The sequence below is a fragment of the Ursus americanus genome, chromosome 20 (genome assembly GCF_024610735.1).
Source record: "Ursus americanus isolate L20-20 chromosome 20, mUrsAme1.1.p, whole genome shotgun sequence".
In the NCBI taxonomy this organism is placed as follows: domain Eukaryota; kingdom Metazoa; phylum Chordata; class Mammalia; order Carnivora; family Ursidae; genus Ursus; species Ursus americanus.
In genome coordinates, this window is record NC_142146.1 from 27,947,473 (window position 1) to 27,971,608 (window position 24,136).

Genomic DNA, 24,136 nt, shown 5'->3' on the forward strand with positions numbered 1-24,136 from the left:
ACTTCTTTAATAATTTTTAGTATTAGGGCTAAGAAGGGAAGAATTCTTAATTTTTCATGTTTTATTGCTCATTATTAGCTTTGATGTTTTTTCTTAGCTATAAAATTCCTTGATTCAAAACATCTCTGAATCAACCCTTCGACTCCTATTCTATTACTGAGAACAGTGGGGTGCGGTATGGGTTATGTGGTTGGGGAGTTAACCAGTTTGAAGATAGTAGAGCAGCCTATGTAGATGAGGGTGTTTGTTTTTTAAATAATCCCCTTTTCTCTTCCTGTGTTCAGACTTCAATAGCACCTTGAAAAGTTAGGTTTGATACGTAGGGGCGATTCCCTGTGAGATTCCTAAAGTTCAATCATCAGAAGATTATTAGCATTGAGTTGGAAATTGCAAACAGCCCCATTTTTATAACAGCTCATTGCAAGCCTGCTGTGGTCCTGCTGCTCCCTTCCTCCAGCCACCCTTGCTTTCATTCAAAAGCTAGTTCCGTGAGGGCCCTGGGGGCCCCTCTCTTGGGAAACGGCCTCTTTGTCCTCCAAATAATAGTCACTCTATACCTTCCCGTGGAGCAGTCCTCTCCAGGATAGATTCCTTGAGAGCAGGCTTGAATTTGGGTCATCTTTGCATGTATCTCGGCGTCTGTCACCCAGCATGCTACTCAGTGAAAACTTATTGCATAAGTAGATGAAAATCTTCCAACTGACTATAGTTATTAGTAGATCATTTCTGAAGATTTTTGAAGACAGTAAGCTTTCGAAACCCTCAAAGCTATTGTTTTCTTTTATTCATTTTTTAAAAAATTTACTTAGAGTAAAATTCATTTTTTTGTGTGAGTTCCATTTCAACACTGCATAGATTCATGTAACCACCACCACGATCAGGATTCGGAACTGCTCTGTCAACCCAGATACTCCCGTCAATTTCTTTTTAAATAGCAGGCTGATTGAGGGCTGCGAAGTCTGAGTATTATGCCACCGCATATGAATGCTCTAGACCCATATGACACCTTCACACGAACAAAGAGTTACTTGTTCTGGAGCTGGAGGCAACACGCTAGCCCTTGGTGTGAACCAGCTGCACCCCTGGAGTAAAAGGAATGGGAAGGACTTTTGATCAGCAAAATAACTTCATACTTCTGCTTTTCATGTTTGCAGGAACGTGTCCAGTGTACCCAACAGAGCTGGTATTTGCCCTGGACCAGTCCTACGGTATCTCCGAACAGAGATTTAATGAAATGAGGGAAATCGTCACATCCATTGTCAATGGCCTTAACATCAAGGAAAGTAACTGCCCGGTGGGAGCGCGAGTTGTTGTAGTTTCCTATGACTCAGGCACGAGCTACCTCATCCGCAGGTCGGACTACCGTAACAAGAAGCAGCTCCTCCAGCTTATTTCCCAAATAAAATACCGACCCCCCACAGAAGCCCGAGATGTTGGTAATGCAATGAGGTTTGTGGCCCGGAACGTTTTCAAGCGGACATACGCAGGAGCCAACGTGAGGAAAGTCGCTGTGTTCTTCAGCAATGGACAAGCAGCCAGTCGGTCATCCATCATCACCGCCACCATGGAGTTCAGTGCCCTAGACATCAGTCCGGCAGTCTTTGCTCTTAACGAAAGGATTTTCCTTGAGGCTTTTGAGGTAAGAACTTCCCTTGGCAACTTCTGCCTGTATAACATAGAAAGACAGGGATAGTGGGGAGTAAGGTAGGGAGTCGGATACGTGGTCTCTTTTTTCCTGCAATTTTCCCAGCTGTATTGTTGCCAGGGTCCGTGAAATCCAGTGTCTAATAACAGTGGTAGTCAGTCACACAGCAGCCACATTTGCTCAGCTCCAGCTGTGCGCCAGGCTCCGTCCCTAGAACTTTACATACGTACTCACAACCCTCTGAAGTGAATGTTGTTATCTCCATTTAAAAATGAGGAAACTGAGGCCCAGAGAGTTTGAGTGACTTCTCCAATTCTGTACAGCTAATAAATGGCTAAATCAAAATCCCAGCTAAGGTTTGTCTGATAGAAGGGGCCGTGAATATGGTGTTCTACCAGCCCCTGCAGATCAGCTGTTCCTCACATCTGTCAGCTGCTTTTGCTGTATCTCATCGACTAGCTGGTCTTAACTTCTGATAGATGAAGTTTAGGGGATCTTTGAACCTCTAAAGTTGTGTAAAACATTTAATGGTAACGAACATATGAACCCAAGAGAGATTTGGATCGACAGATTCTTATGGGAATCTATGTTTCTTCCTCTCCCCCCAAAACTGAAGAATTTCTCCATCTACTGTTCTACCGTTTAGATTGTCCATGAACTACATGCTCCTAGAGCTGGGTGAAGCCATGGTGTCATCAAGAGGTCTAGATATATACACAATACCTATATTTCTACTGTAAAAAGAAAAAGAAGCCCTCTATAACACAAAGAGAATCAATCTGCTCATGACACATCCAAGTAGTTTTGGGGAATAGGAACCACAGAGAGCCACAATAGAAACTGACAAAAAGGATTGTAGGAAATCAAAGTTTTCTCTAGAAAAATGATTACCTCCCAACATACTAGATTATTTACTTATTTGTTATTTTATGGTATATGTCCTCACTGCACTAGACTGTAAGGTGGGGATTTTATCTGCTTTGTTCGTTTCTGTATCCCCAGCACCTAGAATACTACCTATAACATTATTGGCATTCAATAAGTATTTACTGAATGAATGAATGAATGAATGAATGAATGAATGAAGAGCATATGGTTTATTCTTAAGAATAAACTTCCTTGATTTACCAAGGCAGTATTTCGTCTTTCCATGGGGGACAAACAAGGTCAAATGCAAAATAATACCCAAAGCATCCAATTTTCATAAACAAAATAGTAGGGAATGTGGTAAATACTTTCTGATTATAAGACTGGAATAATTATAAGTATTTTCAAATGCTCACTCAACACTTTATAGAAAAACAGGGTGCAGCTTTTCTAACCCTTTACTTTCCCAAGAGAGAAGGGAAAAAGCATGAGTATTCATGTGGATTGAGAGATACTTCGTCACCACCTGGGAATGATGGGTTTCTTTCCTGGTAGTGAAAGTGTCTGCCTTCCATGGTGCCTCAAAGAGATTAAATGCCCAATATATAGCTGTTGACTCCCTGAATGAATGAGTGAACTAGAGAATGAATGAATGCTATATATTGCCCATTTCAGTAAGTATTAAAGCAAGAAAAGCGATCAAGAGAGACAAAATCAGGCCATGTACTACCAAGAATTTTGAATAGACATAGTGTCTTTTGTCTACTATCTTTGGAAATACACTTTTAAATTAGAATTTGTGACTGAGGAAGTCCACTTGACATCTGAAAGGTGTACTTTCTTCTAAACAGTGTTGTTTGGGTGGAAATAGTTAAGATCACTGCTTAAAGAGGCCAAGGGAAACTTGTATGTAGATAAAATTTTTGCAGGATCCGACTTCAGAAGCTGAGGTGTGGTTGATAATCAGCTGGTGCATAATCAGAAGCATATGGGGGCCCCTGGCTGGCTCAGTCGGTACAGCATGAGACTCTTGATCTTGGGGTTGTGAGTGTGAGCCCCACATGGGGTACTTAAAAATAAAATCTTAAAAAAGAAGCATGTAAAATTTAATGAAGAATTTCAGATTTGGAAATAAGTGTGAGATTTTAATGCTTGCCCTGGTGAGTGAATTTGATGGTTATCGTGTGGTGTTTTTCTCATCATAAAATAAAGATGCTGATACCTGCCTTACATACTTCTTGGTGTTGTTTAGAGTAAAAGGGGGATGGTGTGTGTGTGTGTGTGTGTGTGAGAGAGAGAGAGAGAGAGAGAGAGAGAGAGAGAGAGAGAAGATGTACTGAATAGAGCAAAAGGCTATAATGCAAGATAATGGTGATTAGTTAGGTTTTTTTTTTTTTTAAGATTTTATTTATTTATTTGACAGAGAGAGAGAGACAGCCAGCGAGAGAGGGAACACAAGCAGGGGGAGAGGGAACAGGGAGTGGGAGAGGAAGAAGCAGGCTCCCAGTGGAGGAGCCTGATGTGGGGCTCAATCCCAGAATGCCTGGGATCACGCCCTGAGCCAAAGGCAGACGCTTAATGACTGAGCCACCCAGGCGCCCCTAGATAGGGGTTTTTCAAACTAATCCTTAAAGTGAGCCCACAATGGCTTCCTGATAATGGTTGAAGAAAATGAGCAAAACAGCATATACTTGTTTTTCATTACAGTTTGACAACACTGGAACATTTCAGGTGATCCCAGTTTCTCCAAATGGAGAGTATGAGCCATTAGAAAAATTTCAACACTGTACACTTTGCTATGGTAAGACCCATGAGAATGTATTGTGCAGAAACAAATGCCTTCTGGGGGAGTTGTTAAATCTGGCTTTATCATATATTTCTAGTTTCGAATATAGATTCTATTTTAAGTTTTCCAGTCTTCTAACACCATACATATGGGTTTCAATCTCTGTAATATTTAGAGCTTCCAGAGAATGTTAAAATTGGTTTAGAATACTATCCCAATTGATGTGGCTTTTCTTTGGGGACAGTTTGGTAGTATGTATCAAAAATCTCTAAGATATTGAAAATATTTTCTAAATGAGTTTAGACATGACTTGCAGACTTCAAGTATACATGCTACCTTCATCTGCTTTCAACAAAGACCTTCCCAAATTGCATTCTAGTGGCTACAGAAATATTGGGACATTGAAAATTCTTCATTAATTTAATTAATGTGAGATTAAAGAGGTATTGATCAGATAATTAATTCTTGGTAATCAGTCACTGAATCACTTGAAAAAGGTCTCAGACAACAGTGTCTTGTTGTGCAGACCTTGAACCAATCATGAATCTCTCTGTGTTTCAGATAAATGTTTTCCAAATGAGTGCATCAAAGAGATCTTTTTACCTGAAGATGCATACATGGATGTAGCCTTCCTCTTAGACAATTCTCAGACTATAGCAAATGATGAGTTTAAGGCTGTGAAAACCTTGGTGAGCTCTATGATCGACAACTTCAAAATTGCATCAGACCCTGGAATCTCAAACTTTGGCGATAGGATTGCCCTGTTGAGCTATTCTCCTTGGGATAGATCTAGGAAAAAGAAGGGTGTGGTAAAAACAGAGTTTGGATTTACAACTTTCAACGACGGAGTCCTAATGAAGAGGCACATCCAGTCTTCCCTCCGACAGTTAGAAGGAGAAACCACAATTGGCCATACCCTACTGTGGGTTGTGGAGAACCTCTTCCCACAAACACCGAACTTGAGAAAACACAAAGTCCTTTTTGTGATCTCAGCTGGAGAATATCATGAGAGAAAGGAATTCTTGAAGAAGGTGGCTCTGAGGGCCAAATGTCAAGGCTATGTCATAGTTGTGATTTCCCTGGGCTCTACGTATAAGGAGGACATGGAGGAGTTAGCCAGCTACCCACTTGATCACCATCTGATACAGCTTGGGAGAATTCATAAACCAGATCTGGATTATATTACGAAGTTTATAAGGCCATTTGTTTACTCAGTCAGACGTAAGTCCTTATTTTGTTTTTCTTCTTTAACAAATTAGTGTTTGTTAATAGTACTGATACCCTAACACATCTTTGAATCTATAGCTAACCCAAATATACAAATCAGATGGTGAGATGGGAACAGGGGTGGGATACATCCTGCTTATACTTTGTTTTTACCTTGGTCATGATGTGGTGAGATCTTTTTCATGATAGAATGTCTTTTACGTAACATCTCAGCACTAAAAGCACGGAGCGATTGGAGGTCTCTGGAGCCAGACCTTCTAAACCTAAGGAAGTTTTAGCAATCCTTCGATGAGCATTTACATAAAAGTTTGCCCTACTGCATCTAGTTTATTTTCAACCGTGGCACACCCTGGAGACCTGTATGAAGGTTTAAAGACGGCACAGTCCTGTGCTGTTCCCGAAGAGTGTAAGCATACAAATCACATAGGAATCTTGTTAAAACACAAGTCCTGGTTCAGTGTGTATAGGGTGGAGCCTGAGATTCTGTATTTCTAACCGTCTCCCCAGTGATGTCAGTGGTTCTGGTCCAAGAATGACACTTTACCTAGGGAGGCTCAAGGCCAATGCCCTACAAAATGTCACCCATTGGGTAATAGCTACAAACTGATCTGCAAGAGAGAAATACAGAAATTGAGAATAGGCACCTGCAAAGTTTTAAAGCGATTTGATATTGCCACAGCATACAAGCTCATGGACGGTGTACTCTGTCCCGTATAACAAGACAGAAACCACAGTGTCAGTCTGCAAAGGATTAGGAATAAAAATACCTTCCCCTGGTTTGAGAAAGTCTCTAGAGCAATGGTTCTTGACTGGGGGTGATTCTGTCCCCCCAGACATTTGGAAATGTCTGGAGATACTTTTTTTTTGTCAAAAATGAGGGAAAGAGAGAGGATACTAGTATCTCATACGTAGAGACCAGAGATGCTGCTAAAAAAAAATAAATAAAAAGAAAAAAAAGAAAAAGAAAGAAATGATACAGCTCAAATTGTCAATAGCACTGAAATTGAGAAACCCTGCCTCTAGGGCACCCCACAGAATCAAGGCTGAACCCGTTCTTTCTTTCTGGGACTCTACCAGGTTTAGACCTAGATTCTGTTGGAAACAATCCCACCACCTTTTAAATTCCAAAGCTGCCCTGGTACTCAAGGGATCTCCAGCAGTGCATCGTGACAGTATCTCGAGAGTTCGCTCTCCATTGCAGACAGAGCTCCACCTCTTTGCTATAACTCATATTTGATTGCAGAATCCAGTAACTTCCCCCTTGGGAATATCATGTTATTTCTTTAACTCCAAATGCCTTCAATTGTTTGATACATCATTTTATTATGTAAAAAGAAAGAAAAAGTGCTTCCAATTAAACGTTGATACCAACTTGTCTATTAGAGTTTTGTGTTTTATAGTAATTGAAAGAGCTCTTTTAGACAGACTGGCAGAAGTCATTCTTGTGCATGCGCGAACAGGGAATATGTGTGACGCAGACCGGTGGGGGTGTTCCTAGCGCTACCTCACATTCAAAACTGGACTCCTGGGAGCTATTTCTTGACTCCGGTTCACTGAGATCTATCTTGTTCAATGCAGTGTTGTTCTTTATGTCATCAATATTGATGGCGACACAGCACTTTTAAAAGACGATAAAACAATTCAAAGCTGATCTTGCTGGGCTCTCACGTTAGGCTTTTCAATGATTAGAGCTAGCTTACTTTTGATTGCCACTTGAACAATGTTGGTAAAAGCATCCAGTTCAGTGCCTACCCATAACTACTTGGTTCGTAGGGGTTAAAAGACCCCTCTTCTAATACTTCAGGGAATTGTTCGTAAACTACTGACCCTCATTCTACAAGTTTTGGCGCCGGCATGTTTGCTGTTCCCACGTGCACAGGCAACGCCACCGGTATCACAGTTCCCGCCTTACTAAGGGCAGTGGGCAGATGCAATTGATTAGAAGACTTACTCTCATTTCAGAGAAATGGGGACACGATGCTCATCTTAGAACTAAAGAAGTACAATTGTTGCAGAACCATAAATATTCTCTGAGATATTTTCATGGAATTGTGGATCATTCTGTGGCCAAAAGCCTCCTTTAACTAAAAACTATTTTCCTGAATGAGGAAAATTAATGATATACTTTTCGATACAGAACAACAGTGGGAAGGGAATAATGGGACATATTATTTAGGTCAGTAAGCTAAAATCTTTTCTTTATTATTTTCTTCCTAGAAAATTGGTGTTAATGGGTACAGAAGCACAGAAATAGCAGCATGTAATAAAATGCTACCCTTTATATGTTTGATCCATTAGCATTAATCCGAGTGAAAAGCTTGACAGATTCAGAACAAAATTTCCCTTAGATTCTGTTAGCCTGAGCATGTGAAAATCATGTATTTCCACATCACAATTAACCTTTAAATGAACAATTTGAGGAGGTTTGTGTTCCATGAGCTTAGTAATTCTTTGGCTGCAAAACACTCTAAAATCAAGTTTTGAATGCTGTTTCTGGTTGCTACTATTTTCTGTTTCCACCCCAGCCAAGATTTGCTGAAATATTTTAGTGACATTGATTGCTTCAAGAAGATTCCTTTTGGGATTCTTTTCCTTAACAAACATAATTTCTGATTTAAAAACCTAACTCTAACTTTGCTCTCTCCATAGGAGGATTCAATGAGTACCCACCCCCAGTGCTTGAGAATGACTGTAGACTCATCTCAAGAGGAGAGGCTTATCAAAATAGTGATCCCCTGTGAGTTAGAAATCTCTTCTATTCACAAGCGACTGTTAATTGACTCGTGGGTGTATAACTGCTGATGGCAGGGTATTAGGGTGAGGAAGCTAATAAGGTCTCTGAAGTAAAGCCTTCCCATGTATTCCATTTTCTGTAGCAGAAGCTATGCAGCACAGATGCTTTCTGGATTGATGTTTCTGTAACATCCTCATGAGCTGTATTACAATTTTGCCTTTCAGTTTACAGTTTCCTGAGAAATTCCCACATTGAAATCTACCCCAGAATAGAGCCCACAATATAGCCTTAGCCACCCTGACCTCACTTCCCATCTCTCCCCAGCATCAACGCTGAGTTCTGGCCACACTGGACTCTTATCCGCCTTGTGTGAATGGTTGCTTCACCCTCCTGGGTCTTGGGTCACACGGCTTGGAACTCTGTCCCTTCCAGTGAAAGCTTACCCATCGTCCATGGTCCTGATGGAAGCTGTCTCCTGTTTGAAGCCCATGTTTACTTTCAAAATCCTTACTTTCTTGTCCCTTCTTAGACTTCTGTGGAGGCAGTTATCACAGTTTATCCCAATGTCTTGTCTCACTGAAGTCTGGGGTTACATACAATTCATTGTTTCATCCCCCCAAAAGATAGCATTAAAGACCCCACCATGTAATCGCACGTGTAAGTATTTTTCTTAAAATCGTGTCCTAAGTAACAATATAAATAATTAATCTGAATAAATCTTGAACCTAGAATGAGTGGCCCGTTTGGTTGCTCTCTGCTTCTCTGTATTTCACCAAGCTTGGATCCCTAACTGCAGCCTTGCCAAAGCCCAGATTTAAGCCTGTAATTACTTTTTCCTCTCAGATTGCAATTAAGCAAAGAGCTTCTCAGAATAGATAAGGTCTCTTACATCCAGAAGCACAAGGACAAGATGAAGCGTGCTCAGAATTCATGCAAGTACACAGTCCTGTAATGTCAGATTTCGTTCCCTTGGTAGTTTAGCAAGGACATGTCCAGCAGGCACCACCTGAAGAACAATATGGCACTGATGTCATGTGAAGCAATATTTCCCAGCGTGGAACAAGTCATAAATTCATTTAAAGGCAAATCAGTTCTTACAAAACTGTGGACAAAATATTATAATGTTATTCAGACATGTACAAACATAAATCTAGCTGCAAATACTATGTTTATAGTTCTTGTGCAACTATCAGACTAAAATAAATGCACATAGAACCCAAGCAAACTCAGTAAAACACATATTTAAAATGCTCATTTAATATAATGGATGATTCTGTTTTGCCAAAATAGAATTCCTGAACACTGAAAAAAATATGGTACACATTGGTAAGAAAATGTAAAATCTGATGCGTGTTGCAGAGGTATGCCTGCTTTCAGCTTGCCTGCCCTGCTGCATGATGCCTTAATTCCTCACCGCTGTCTTCCCTGTACTATTGCAGAATCGTCATTCATATTGTGTGTCATCATACCATTTGGCTTTACCTTGGTGTGAACGTATTATTCATGTATTATATCTGACTTTTTCCATTTTCTCATTAACTCCCAGCAGTTCAAGTAATATTGCCGCGTGCCAAACACTAGTATCAAATGCCAATGCGAACATGGACACTGAAATTACTTCATGGTGCATAAATAGAATAGAAATAAGAATCAACTTACATTGAATATGTTTTCTAGCATCATCTAAATAAAAACACTTTCTCAAATTATCACAGAGAATTCTTAAACTCCTAAGAATATAAATGTAGACGCCATTTTAAGAGATCTAATGTCAGAAAGAAAGTTTTGTATAGTCTTCTTCTCAGAGAGGTTTCCGGTTTCTGTTTTCTCTGTTTTCTGTGGGGAGTGACATCAATCTGGGAGATTGTATGGTTGTTCCAAAAAACCTATGATCGAGTTTCTTGTCATGTATCTAAAACTCTGTGACAAATCAGGCTCAGTTTATTCCAAGGTAATAGTTATTAGGCTATACGCAGATGAGGGAAAAGGAAGGATAAATGGGAATTGTTTATTTATCAGTTTATTCTTTTTAATAATAACAAACCTTAATGCATAATTTTATTGAAACAAATTTATTTGTTTACCACTTGTTTTTCTCCTAAGAAATGATTAAGTAACTATATCAAATTGTTGAGATATTTTATTTGCATTCCCCAAACTACAAAAATTCATCTAAAACTTTTGTTTCTTTCTGCTAGGCTTACTCCTGAGCCACATGAGATTTCTTCAGGAGAGAACAGCTTCATTGGCCAGGAATTAAGTGCAGGGAAAGACTCGTCCTTCCTATGGGAGGACAATGGAAGTGCCCATTTGGTTTACGTACCAAGCCGCGTACTTACACCACAAGAATTAACGATCACATATGAACAAGATTGGGATTCTGAAGAAATTGCAAGTTTAACTTCTGGTAAGGAAATGAAAAGTTATGATGGAATTTTTAAATAATGGGGTCCTCGTCTTTTAATACTAGCAGAGAATCAAGTAAATGAAGGCTGTTCTCTAAGGCAACTTTTTTCAAGTTCAAGATGGTAGCTGCAGCCACTGCTTTAGTTGAAAATGAAGGTTTACATGGTGACAGGCACCACTGAGAAGACCACTGATAACGAGCTTTAAGAAATGTCCCTGATGTTCTCACCGAGCTTAAGATTTCTCTAGAAGGTTTGTGTGATGTAGGGGGAGACAATACAGAGAACATTGGAGCAAAGGAAGGATTAAAATCACTTTAAAAGCCGGCTGAGCCAGTGCCTCGGACTCTGTGATTCCATGAGAAGTATAGTATTTTTGAAGTATTTGGAAATGATAGAGCATAGACTGTCCCTCTGCCTGCTCTATATATTTGGTGGCAAAGCAAGAATACCTTCTGGCAGGATTCAATAGTTTCAGACAAATCAGATACATAGAATTTTTGTCTGTGTTTTCGTTAAAAGAAGGGACATTCTAAACAGACTTCAACCATTTCCAGCTATGCATGTAGAGGCTTCCAAAATGCTCATTTGGCCAGAATACCAGCATTGAAAGCATTATGCAAGTTTAAAAGAAAAAGGGGCCAATTTCATGCCAGTTATTCCTAAGAATGAATCACATTCATTCTCAGTAACTTCCTTGGATTAATACCTTTTCTTTTCCTTGGGATCGACACTCACATCCCCACACTGTCCCCCTATCTATGAAACATAAATATTTGCACTTTACCTTTAAAACAACTGACTTTCCTTTTCAAAGCTAGAATTAATAATCGAAAAGTCAATCATTAGTTGAAAAATCATGGTTTTTTTGTTAAAAAAGACGTAATGCAATAAAATGAAATGTCTGTAGTACCATGCATGACATCAAGGCATTCAACTCTGTGTATTTTTTAGTTAAACAATTTTTGTTATCATGTAGACATAGCTTAAAGAAGAGAATAAGATATTTCTTCTTTTTAATGGATACAATTAATTTTGGGTGTTCATTTCAATGATCTGGTACAGGAATTTATTATGGTTTGGTTTAAAAAGAAAAACAACGTTGTTTGGCAGGGTTAGAATACCAAATTATCAATTGTGATCATTTTGTTAGAGGTAAGCATTCTAAAATCTAATAACTCAGAAATGTGTATCTTTTCAGGAAAAGACAGATATGACTGGATATTTAAGAAAAAAAAGAAAAAGAGTTCATCTCTGTTGCCACTTTTAAGAACCATTGTTCAGTAATAACAGAAAGACTGTTTTCACTTGGTTTACCAGATGTTGGGGAATCAAGATACTTGTAGCCAGTGGAAGGTTCATTTTGGCCAAAGAAATCATTGTACATGGCTCTACTAGGAAAAAATGTAGATTATTAGTTGCCCCTCCCCACTTCATTTCTCCTGCTGTGGATTGAAGTGTGCTGGGAATTCTGTGGAGGATTATGTCATGCTGTGGTAGCCTGCAAACAGTGTGAGTCTCAGACCTAAGGATAATAGATATTTTTTATCCTCTAAAATAAATCTGAGTTTCAGATCATAAGTGCTGTCTAGGGATTTTGTGCTATTCCTTCCTTCCTTTCTTTTATCATCTTTAGCCAGTTGCCAAAACCTACTGAGAACTTTCTATATAATGTGCCGTCCTCATGGAGAGTACATTGTGGTTCAGATATTTTATTCAGTTGCTAAGAGATGAACTTTGGTTGCTTCCAGATGTATTGCACAAATAGAAGGTTGATAACTTGCATAAGCTCCTCCATATGCTGTGCTTGTTACCCATTTGTAATGTGATCCTTATGGCTGAGGGCTGATCTTTCTATCCTTGAACTGAGAGTCTTGGGGGGAAAGTCTGGAATCTGAACCATTTAAGAAACGGATAGTTTCCAGAGTCCTCTGGGCTGGTAATGAGCTGTGTATCTTCCAAGACAAGCATAATCACTATCTCTCTACCTGTGCCTCTCCCTCTGCTTCTTACTACCTGCTCTGATTTCCAAGTTCATCTTCAATTCCGTCACCTTCCCTGGCCCTCTCCAATCCTTATAGCAGCTGCAGGACAGTCTGTATTGGAATCACCTGGAAGTCCTTCATAAGCACAAATTGCTAAGCCCTCCTCAGAATTACTGCTTCATATTTAGGGGTGTGAGTGGCAAGGAAAAGGCTAGAAACTTTAAAACCAATATAGGTGATTTTTGTATGTCCAAAAGGTTGAGATCCACTATCCCAGGGATTCACAAAGTGTGGTCCCAGCATCAGCAGCACAAACAGCACCAGCAGAACTTGAGAACTCATTAGAAATGGGGCTTCTCAGCACTCATCCCAGACCTACCAAGTCAGAAACTCTGACTGGGGCTGGGGCTCAGCAATCTGAGTTTTAACAAGTAGCGCAGGTGCTCTAATACAGGCTGTGTTTTAAGAACCACTGCTCATCCCACCACTTTGGCATGCCGGATTTGCTCTGCGTTGTCAATGGAGCTGAAAGCAGTTGAGTACCTAGTACCACAGAACAGAAGTGGGAATTCCTGTTTCCAAAGGATTCCAGGTAAACTGCATTATAATTTTATTTTACTCATCTAAAACCACTGAACAGTCATGCTTCCCTCCATTCAACATCTTAAAAAAAAAAAAAACCACAAAACACTTTTCAAGATCTACATATATAATGTAGAGATAATATCATGCATTTTGATCACAACATGTACAATATAAAAATTCTTTGGGAAATTCAGTCCTTCTTAATTACTTACCAATGGAATACACACAGTTCTTTGAATTATGTAATGAAAAATGGGTGGTTTAATTCTAAGTAAGTTGCAACTGTTGACCCAGCGGCAAGCCTAGCACTTTCATCAAAGACACTAGGTTAACCAATATTTAAGATATAGTTAGTTGATTTTCAAGATTAAAGGACAGGATAATTTGTAATGAAATGTTAAATACCAAACCAAACTCAGCCTGAGGCTCACTCATAGCTTTACGGGGTCTCAGGCCATAGGATAGCATCAACTAATGTTCATTTCAATGAATTTCACTGAGAAATGAGAAGTAACACTTCTCCCTTTCAACTAGCCTGGAATTATGCTTTGGGGAATTTACAAAGCCTCTGTTTTACATTTTTAATTTTTCTAACTTTACTCTGATTCTGATCTACAAATCAGCTTTTTTTAAAATAAGACATGTCTTAAAAAAAATTGTCTTTTGACTTTGACTCAATCACAGGGTATTAGAGTTGGAAAGGTATTTGGTGATCACCTCTTGCAAACTCACCTGGGGGTGATTACACTCTACCCACCTTGGGAGACATATTGCAATGTCTGGAGACAGTTTTTGTTGTCACACGTGGAAGGTGCTACTGGCATCTAATGGACAGAGGCCACCGATGCGGCTAAATACCCTACAATGCCCAGGACCTTCCCCTCATAATGAAGAATTATCCAGTCAAACTGTCAATAGTGGGAGAAACCATGTTTTAGAAGAGACTTCATACCCTCAAGGTCATTCAGGAAGATTCAGAACAGGGACTCACAATTCCTACACCCTGTCCACTGTTTCCCCGTTATACTCTCAAGAGTCTGCTAAGTTTTAAATAATTATCAAAGTACTATCATATCATATAAAATTTGAATACAAAGAATCTTAAATAATTTAGCAAAAGCTATTTGTAGTGTGCGATATATTATTTGGTTTTTCCATAGGCCTATAGGTTTACAGCATTCCATTCAATTGGATATCCTGCTTTTCACATCATATTATGTCATATGTTTTACACATTGCTGCAGGCTTCATACTGATTTTCTGTATCTCATAATGTTACTTTCAATGAATGGATTTATTTATCTTGTTGAACACTTAGCTTGTTTCTAATTTTTGCTGTCATGTATTGAACTTGAATATACTATCTTGACTTCTGCTAAATTTAAATCTGTACTGGACTTAAATGCAGCAGAATTGGCTTCTGAGTCACTCATGGAACAGCAGCTGAGTGCCCGACTTTCATTTCAGTATACTTTCTAAAGAGGAGGTCAGTAATAAAATTGTGGTCATATCTGAATTTTAATGACATGTTTCATGAACTCTTTAGGAAATTTCAACCATCTTGATGTTCTTTGGGGAATCAACTGAGTTTACTGATCATTTTAAACTATAGACTGAGGTTGTTGCATTTACTTTTGCTTGGGAACTTATTATATTGTTATTAGAGTTTTGGTTGTCTTCCATGAAGGTTTAGCATGTGGACAAAACTAATGCAAACTGATTGTTCAGGCTATGTGGACTATTTGAATTCAAATGTACACTGAGGTTGTTTCTGTATGTCTCATGCAATCATTTATTGCAAGGAATAAAGCAATGTTTTAGAATACTAGTGACTTTTTTTTTTAAGGTGGACCCCTTTCTTATGGAATAAAACTTGGATACCTGAAGTAGTAATTGGGTGATAGTGGTGGTTGTAGAGGGGGTTGTGATGACAGTGGTAGCACTGGTTGCAGTGGTAGTGAAGACAGTGGTGGTGAAGGTGTTTGCTGTTGCTGATGGTGGTGGGATAGGTGGGTGACAGAGATGTTGATGGCAGCGAGATTGTTGATGGTGGACATGGAGGTAGGGTTATGAGAGTGGGGTGGTGATGATGGTGGTGGTGATACTGGTAGTGGTGGGGAGGTGATGATGGTGGGAGCAGTGGTGGAGGTGTGAGGGTGGGATGGTAGTAGTGGGGGTGGTTGAGGTGAAGGTGACAGTGACAGCCCCCATTGAGGGCTTACCATATGAAGCACTAGGCATTAATGTGGACTTTCCATGACTATTCAGATGTCCTTTCGTGTAGCAAATATGTATTGGCTCCTGTTGTGAGTTAAGCCCTGGGCTAGTCTCTTTGGGGGCTTAGAGTGTTTTTTTTTTTTTTTTTTTTTTAAGACTCAGAGGCCCTGTCTTCAAGGAGCTTGTGGTCTGACAGAGTATATTCTGTGTGTACAAAAAAAAAAAAGAAATGCATAACACAAGTCAGAAAGCATTCAGTTTAATTAAAAGTACAGATGGAATGCTTTGGGAGCCAATATTTATTCCCTGCAGTACAATTCTCAAAGCACCGCATGCACTGTCTCACTTGATTGAACAATGTGTGAGGAATAATCATAACCACAGAAGCTACTGCTTACTTAGCACAACTCTATGCCAGCCACAATGCTAAGCACTTTATACACATGATTTCATTTAATCTTTACCAAAAAGTCTATCATTATCATTATGATGATTACATTTTTATTGCTTTAATATTTTATTTATTTATTTAGAGCATGCACATGCAAGCAGGGGGAGGGGAAAAGGGAGAGGGAGAGAAAGCATCTCAAGCAACCTCCTTGCTGAGTGCAGAGCACGACATGGGGCTTGATCTCACGACCCTGAGATCATGACCTGAGCCAAAATCTAAAGCCAGACACTTAACTCTCTGAGCCACCCAGGCGCCCCTACATTTTGTATTTTACAGATGAAGACACTGATGCAAATGTTAAGAGCTTCAAGGACTTAGCTTTAAGTGTCAGAGTTGGGACTCAAACCCATGCCCACTAAATTTTAACTATGTATGCCATCTTGCCTGGTGATGGCATTGTCTGCATTTACAGATGAGGAAATAAATCCAATTGCCAGATTTGAGAATAAGTTCAATCACATCATCATTTGGGAGAATTATTTTTGAATAATTTCAGTAGTACAATTTTATTTCAAAAATTTAATTTCATTAAAAAAATTCCTGTTTATAAACTCATCCAGAGGCTATAATGCTAGAATAAATTGGCTTTATAAACTGCTTATAAATTCATCCAGAAGCCAGAGCACAGAATAACACCATAAAGACCAAATACTAGATTTGGGTGGTTTGGGTCTAAATAATTCCTAAGGCACGTGTCACTTTTTCTCAGTATGCTGGTACCTTCTGCAGACTTGTTTCAGAGTGTGAAGTAGACTGCAAGAGTGAGTCTTGCAGACTAAGTGCCACCTAGAAAAGTCTAGGTTAAGAAAAATATTTAAGTCTTTGGGGGAAGAGGATGAAATCTATTTTAAGACAGTCACTTCTACTTGTTCAGGCAAATGGGGGAAAGAGGACCTCATACAATAAAAGAAGGGAATTTTAAATGTACCTGTATTTCCCTTCAGTATAAAATTCTTGTGCCTCCCTCCCTTGCTGCCCCAGCTTAAAGCCTGGCCAGTGACCTCAGCAGAAGGAGGGAGGACAAGCCTGGGATGGAGAGATACATAAATTATTGCCAACTCCTCTGTAGTTAAACATCACAAATACAACAGAATGAGCTTTCTCATTTCGGAGAGCATGCGCACATATCTGCGTGTGCAAGTTGTCTTCCACTAATAGCAGTTGACTGTGCATTTTTTTTTCTTATGGAAAGTCTCATTTGTGAAATATAGTAACATGGGCAGGATTTTCAGATGTCTGGGACTTTTCTATTTAGCTCCGTCTAAAAATTATATTTGTGGAGTACTTAGGATATGTTAGGCACTGTGCAAACTCTATTTGATTCTCTAAAAAACCTTATAAGGTTATAGTTTATTATTACTGTTTTTTCATAATGAAACTAAAGTGTGGAAGGATTCAGCATTGCAGAGGTAACAAATGGCAGAGACAGGACTCAAACATACACCAAAGGTTCTGCTCATAACCTCTGCTCTACAATGCCTAGAGAAGAAAAAAATCACAAATTTTATTTAATTCATATTGTTACCTACTTTTGGAAGAAAACTTCTTCTAGTGGCTTCTCTCAGAAGGAATAGCAATTGACCAAGAACCTCATTTTTCACACCAGGTCCCAGGGCCTTTGGTGAAGTGGTTAATATGTCCCTCAATATGTCTGCTCTACCCTCATACCTGAGGACCAGTTCTTCTGAAGGAGTCACATGAGTGAGGCTCACATCCTTCCCCTACCACTTAGAAGCTGTCATTTCTTGGCCAAGTAATTTACTCTCTCCAAGCTTCTATTTGCTCACCTGTAAAGGCGGAATGATGATAATTCCACCGTCACAGTGCCCTATGGAAGGTTAAATGAGAGAGGACACGTACAGAGCTGAGCATAAGACCTGAAGTGAACTGAATGCTCAATCAAATACTCAGACGGTGGAAAAGCAGGAAAGAAAACATTGCCAGCCTCGTGGGAAGTCTTAAAAAACAAGGTTGATTTAATCTACAGTTCATGTGGATAGAAATATCTATGTAAGATAGCCTCAGTTGTACATGTGGCTTGCCTGCGAAGAACACATGGCTAATTTTGGCCCCTGGACAAATTCCAAAGCAGATGACTGGATAACTCATGCATATCTTGAGGTTTCCCACAAATGCCATGAAAGGCAGTATAGCTACTTCACAGCATACTTAATCCCAGTCCAAATGGCTCAGGTCCTGTAGATTCTCCCTTCTGTCTAAGTTCCCTTTCCACCCCCACTTCTCCCTAAAGTTACTGGAGCACACATGGTGTTGTGGCTTAAATGTTGGCCAAAGTTAGGCTAATCTCTGAGGCCGCTTCCCTGGAAATCTAGCTGGATCCCTCATTCCTTCCAAGCCTCCTCCACAATAAAGTGAGCCAGCCCTTCCTTTGCCATTCTGAGGAAATTCTTCCATAGACTTGAAGACGGGAATTTGGCTCTGTGACATTTCCAGAAAATACACAGCATTGCTATGAGCTATGGATATATTGTATCCACACTCCTGCCAGGTTTTCTTGAGAGAAAATATTTTTTGAAAGCCCACTCTCCATAAGTAAGATGAATTTCGACTCAAAGTAGAATAATCATACTTCATGTTTGACTAATTTTAGTGTTTTTGAACCGTAAGCATCTACGTTTAGCTTCTTGATTTTCATGCTAATCCTGTAAGTAGGAGAGGGCCTATTTTTACAGATTTTGTGGGCGAAAGTAGGCCTCCTTAGAAAATAATTCTGCTGGGTACTTTGGAAAAGGATGGAGATTTTGCTCAATTATAAAGAGAAAATTGGGGAAAAGCGGTAATCTTTTTGATATGGGCATGCATGAAAAAATATTTCACTAACATAAGTCAATCCTCCTTTTGTATCAGAATGTTTATGAAATACTTTTCCTCATGTTTTAACAAAGTGTGTTGATTGGTCTTTTTAAAGAAGCCAAAACGCTGTAGTTGGAAAACAGAGATCCTGATGACAAAGCAGGTGGTAGTTAGTCATCTCCAGGATTGTAAACTTCAACATGACAGAAATGTCCATTTAACTGACCTTCACAACCTAATACACTCTAACCAAGAACTCTAGAAGTGTTTTTGATGGTGATGTTTTAGGGCTAAAATATATGTTACATAGCAGTCACAGCAAGGAAGAATGTGGAATAAATGCTTTTGTCTGCACTTCCAATTTCACATTTAATAGTTTAATCAGGGGCTTTTACCTTGATAAACAATTCTAAGAATTTAAAACTAGGTTCCTAGTGGGGAATAGGAAGCCCACAAATTTCATACCTGCTTGTGAAATGCAAAATCCTCTTCAGTTACTACAAATGTATTGATAAAGGAAGAATCTGGTACATAAATGATGAGTTCCTAGTCCTTTTGTGAGAAGGAAGAGAACATAGGAACATCTCAAACAAAATGGCCCGTTCTCACCTATTAGGTATATATTTATATCTCTACACACAAACACACATGAAACAATAGTTTTCAAGACAACGGACATCAGGAAATGAAAGACTGATCCCTAAGAGACAAAAACAAATGAAGCAAACCCTATGATTGCTCCAGCTTACTGTCATGGGGCAGGAAGGAAGAATTGGGGTGGAGCCCAATGCGCTCTTGAGATGAGGAGACAGAGTTGAGAACCCAGGGAGACCAAGGTGGTAAGAGTTCCCAGGATAAAGAAAGGGGGGTAATCAGAAGGGGGAATGAAACATGAGAGACTATGGACTATGAGAAACAAACTGAGGACTTCAGAGGGGAGGGGGGTGGGGGAATGGGATAGATCGGTGATGGGTAGTAAGGAGGGCACGTATTGCATGGTGCACTGGGTGTTATACACAACTAATGAATCATCGAGCCTTACATCGGAAACCGGGGATGTACTGTATGGTGACTAACATAATATAATAAAAAATCATTTAAAAAATAAATAAATAAATAAATAAATAAATAAATAAAAAATAAAATAAAAAAAAAAAATTAAAAAAAAGAGTTCCCAGGACAAAGTACCAGAGAGGAGAGCACTACACAGAGAGAGAGCCCTAGAAATCCGCAAAGCGTCCCCTCAATTATTCAGCAGAGTGGTGAGGGCACATGCATGTGATGAAATGCCCTGAGTCTGGGGGAAGAACCATCAGAAAAGATGACAGAATAGTGCCAGTTGCTCATAGAGGGCCAGGAACAGTGCCTTTTCCTGCCAGAAAGCCTGGAAAAACTCATAATTCATAGAGTATTGGAAAGAAAACTCAGGGAGGTCTTGTCTCAGTAGTGGGGAATAATTAGCCTTAAATTAAGCACTGCTCTTGACTAGCCAAACAAATCATAATAGCATGACCCAAAATGATCAAATAGTTTACATGTAACATGAATATTTGTAGGAATACTCAAGTATTTCACATCCAAAAAGGAAAAATTTCACAATATTTGGAACAAAAATAAGCATGAAAACATGACCATAATCAAGAGCATAATCACTCTAAAACAAACCAGAACTGACACAGATGTTAGAATTAGCAAAGATATTAAAAGTTATTATAACTATAACTCATGTATGAAAAATTAAGTAGAGACATGGAAGATATAAAAAAGAGATCTCAATAGAATTTGTAGAGATAAAAGTTGCAATGTCTAGGATGAACAACATACTGGATGGGATTAATACCAAATTAGATTTGGTATAAGAAAAAATCAGTGAACTTGAAGATGTAGTAATGGAATTATCCAAAATAAAACTCAGGGAGAAAAAAGATTTTTTTAAAAATGAAAAGAGCAACAGAGTTCCAATACCCTCTCTCAATACTTGATAGAATATCAGCAGGAAGTCAAGAGTCTTGAGCCACACTAACAACTAACCTTACCTAATGGATATTTATAGAACACTCCACACAACAACAGAATATGTATTCTTTTCAATACACATGAAACACTTAACCAATACAGACCATATTATGGGCCATAAAGCAATTCTCAAAATTTTAAGAGCTTGAAGTCACACCAACTGTGTGTGGAAGGAACTTTCCAGCTCATTCTTTAAGGCCAGATTACCATGATAGCAAAACCAGACAAAGCCTTTACATGAAAGTGAAACTCCAATATTCCTCATAAACATAGCTGCAAAAATTTTAAACAAAATTTTAAGTAAATCAAATCCAATAATATTAGCTTGATTGTCATAACCATTATACGAGGTGTAGTGATATCAAAACAGCACATTGTACACCTTACAATTTTTTTATTTTTATTTGTCAAAAAAAATTCAACAATAGATAAAAAAAGATTATGTGGAGGTTACCCTAGAAATTCAGAGTTATTTGAGCTACAAACATTTAATGGAGCGTCTGCCCTGTTAATAACATTTTCCATGGTGTTGTTTTTGGCATTCTATTTTATTCTTAGGCTTTTATGGCATTAACACAGGTTAATTGATTCATTTGTGAGTATTGTGAGGAGTAAATAAAGTAATAAATAAAAAGCATGAATATGGAGTTGAGCACAAATGGGGATCAATAAATTTTTGCCAATTAGAAATCTACTTCTTGCTTGATTAGGTTTGTAGATACACTTCTTTCATAGAAAAAAGAACATTGGCCACCTACTTCCTGTCTTTCTGAGCTGGCATTTCCTGTTGTGGCTTCACCGACCAATCACCATCCACTTGATTGTGGACATGGCTTTATGATCCCTTCGGCTTAGAGCAGTGCTACTTGATGTTCTGATCTACAGCAAGATAAGACATCAGCATCAGAATGCAAATCAAGGCACTGTTTCCTTCACTGAGAAAGTCTTGCTACAAAAAAAAAAAAAATAGCTGAACTGAACAGTGTGCTCAGTAATGTAGATGACTTAAAACATGGTGTAAGCTCCTTGTTTTGTCCTGGGCCGGTAAACAGTTTGCAGACTGGCACTTTAAGTACCAACATCTTAGAGTATTTAAGGTCTTACACAGAGTTTGGATTCTAATGTCAGCATTTATACTTGCTCTCATGACATCACACTACGGTACATATTTTGAACATGTGTATAAAGGTATATGTGTTTGTGACATCAATAAATATGACTTTGACATATATACTTTTCGGGTCACTGCATAATAATTAGATCTCATGCAAATATGTACTTCAGATTTTGTAATCATGTGGAGTACACTAAAAATAGTTATATGTTTCTCATCTTACATATGAAAATAGCTAGAGGATCAATCAGTACTTTGACAAAGATCTGAGATAGGCTAGCAAATACGTTTCTTTTCACGTGACAGCACCTGTTGAGTCCCAGTGGTTTTCCACGCAGTGCATGGAGATATATTTGGAGAATGCATTTGGGAACAAGTACTGTAATTGATTTATGATGTCTGCCATGGCTATGGGAATAAAGCACGGCAAAGTCCCATGATTAGTGCATTGGTCATCCTTAGCTAGGAGTTCCAAGGTTAGCCATCTACTAAAAAGAGTGACTTGAGCTATTCTATTGCAGGACATGAAAACCATGGCAGAAAAGAAGAACCAGGTCTTACTAATGAACCTGGAGATACCTCTCTTCAAGAATATTACATGGATGTGGCTTTCCTCATAGATGCCTCCCAAAGAATAGGAAATGATGAGTTTAAGGAAGTGAAAGCTTTTCTAATCTCAGTGCTTGATTATTTTCACATTGCCCCAGACCCACTGACCTCCATGTTAGGAGACAGAGTGGCAGTCCTGAGCTATTCTCCTCCAGGCTATATGCCCAACAGTGAAGAATGCCCCGTCTACCTGGAATTTGATTTGGTTACTTATAACAGTATACACCAAATGAAACATCATCTCCAAGACTCTTTTCAACAGCTCAATGGAGATGTTTTTATTGGCCATGCCCTGCAGTGGACAATTGAAAATGTGTTTGTAGGAACCCCCAACCTGAGGAAAAACAAAGTTATCTTTGTTATATCTGCTGGCGAAACCAACCCCTTAGACAAGGAAGTCTTAAGAAATGTAGCTCTGAGAGCCAAGTGTCAGGGCTACTCCATATTTGTGTTTTCCTTTGGTCCTATACACAATGACAAGGAATTGGAAGAATTAGCCAGCCACCCACTGGATCATCACTTAGTCCAGCTTGGCCGAACCCACAAGCCAGATTTGAACTATATCACCAAGTTTGTCAAGCCATTTGTTCACTTAATCAGACGTAAGTCATTAAACCTTTTCTCTTCTATTGCTTTTGCAGTAGATTTAATGTCTCAGTGTACAGTCTACCGGTTGACTTAGTAATGACTCCTTACTTCAATGGAGAGTGATATAGTCTAACATGTGAGTAGGAGGCAGTGAGAAAACCAGAGAAAACTATCAGGTTTTGTTGACCTTGAACTTTCCTGCTGCACTGTCAAGGTCTTTGCCAGAAAACCCCCATGTACGTAAAAAGTGTTTTTTAACCCTTATCTGTTTACTATGTACTTGGTACATAGTACCGTTAAATGGATTATATCATCTTTAAGTGGATTACATCATTTAATCCTCAGTGCTCTCAAAGGAAAGTACTAGTCTTTCCATTTTACAAGTGAGAAAACTAAGGTTCAGAGACATTAAATAAATTGCTCAAAAGCTTACAGTTTAGTAGTTGGCAAATTCTAGGCTCAGCCCCATGCATTCTGACCCCAGAGCTGTGCTCCTATTCTTTAAACTATATTTCAATTCCTATACCCTTAAGCAAGTACACTGCTGTATCAGTAATATCCCACTACCATCATCCTCCATCTACTCCAAGGACTTCTGTTTTATCTTTCATTGTAAATTACCTTTAGTTATGATCTTAATTCTTTTGAGCCATGGGCACGAATCTCTTCTAGAGCCTGTGTCCCAGACATTTGGCTCAGGCATAACCAAGCAGTGTCTTAAGGGTGTCTTTTTATAGTGGGGCTTTGAGAGTGACTGCCCCAGCCTCTGTCCCTGAGTTGCAATTTTAGACAATAGGTATAGTAATATACGTAAGAGCTTGTGGCATCAAGCAAATCCTGGCCTGTGCTGGGACTAGGAGTGAGGCAGAGGCCACATTGAATAGTCATCTGCAGCTCCTGCGAGTTTACCAGAGAATAAGAGAGATGCAGATTTGCTGCCACTCACAAAGCCCCAGGGCTCATGTAACCCTCAAGAATCTTGGAATTCAGGATTTATATGTATTGTAGCAGGCTTGTCACTTGCAAAAAAAAAATTATGTCTTCTTCCAACCCTAACATAAATAGGGCAGACAATTTCAGTAACTCAATGTGT

General features: G+C 39.0%; 1 protein-coding gene across 3 annotated transcripts in view; it reads left to right on the forward strand.

Moving 5' to 3' along the window:
* COL6A5 (collagen type VI alpha 5 chain) overlaps window positions 1-24,136 on the forward strand; it is a 137,448-nt gene that overhangs the window by 102,076 nt on the left and 11,236 nt on the right. For all 3 annotated transcript variants that reach the window (XM_045791732.2, XM_045791733.2, XM_045791734.2), the window contains exons 33-38: window positions 1,155-1,639; window positions 4,220-4,313; window positions 4,860-5,519; window positions 8,175-8,262; window positions 10,458-10,666; window positions 22,368-23,057. In XM_045791732.2, the coding sequence (XP_045647688.2) occupies window positions 1,155-1,639; window positions 4,220-4,313; window positions 4,860-5,519; window positions 8,175-8,262; window positions 10,458-10,666; window positions 22,368-23,057 (2,226 nt within the window). The remainder of the gene's footprint in view (window positions 1-1,154; window positions 1,640-4,219; window positions 4,314-4,859; window positions 5,520-8,174; window positions 8,263-10,457; window positions 10,667-22,367; window positions 23,058-24,136) is intronic.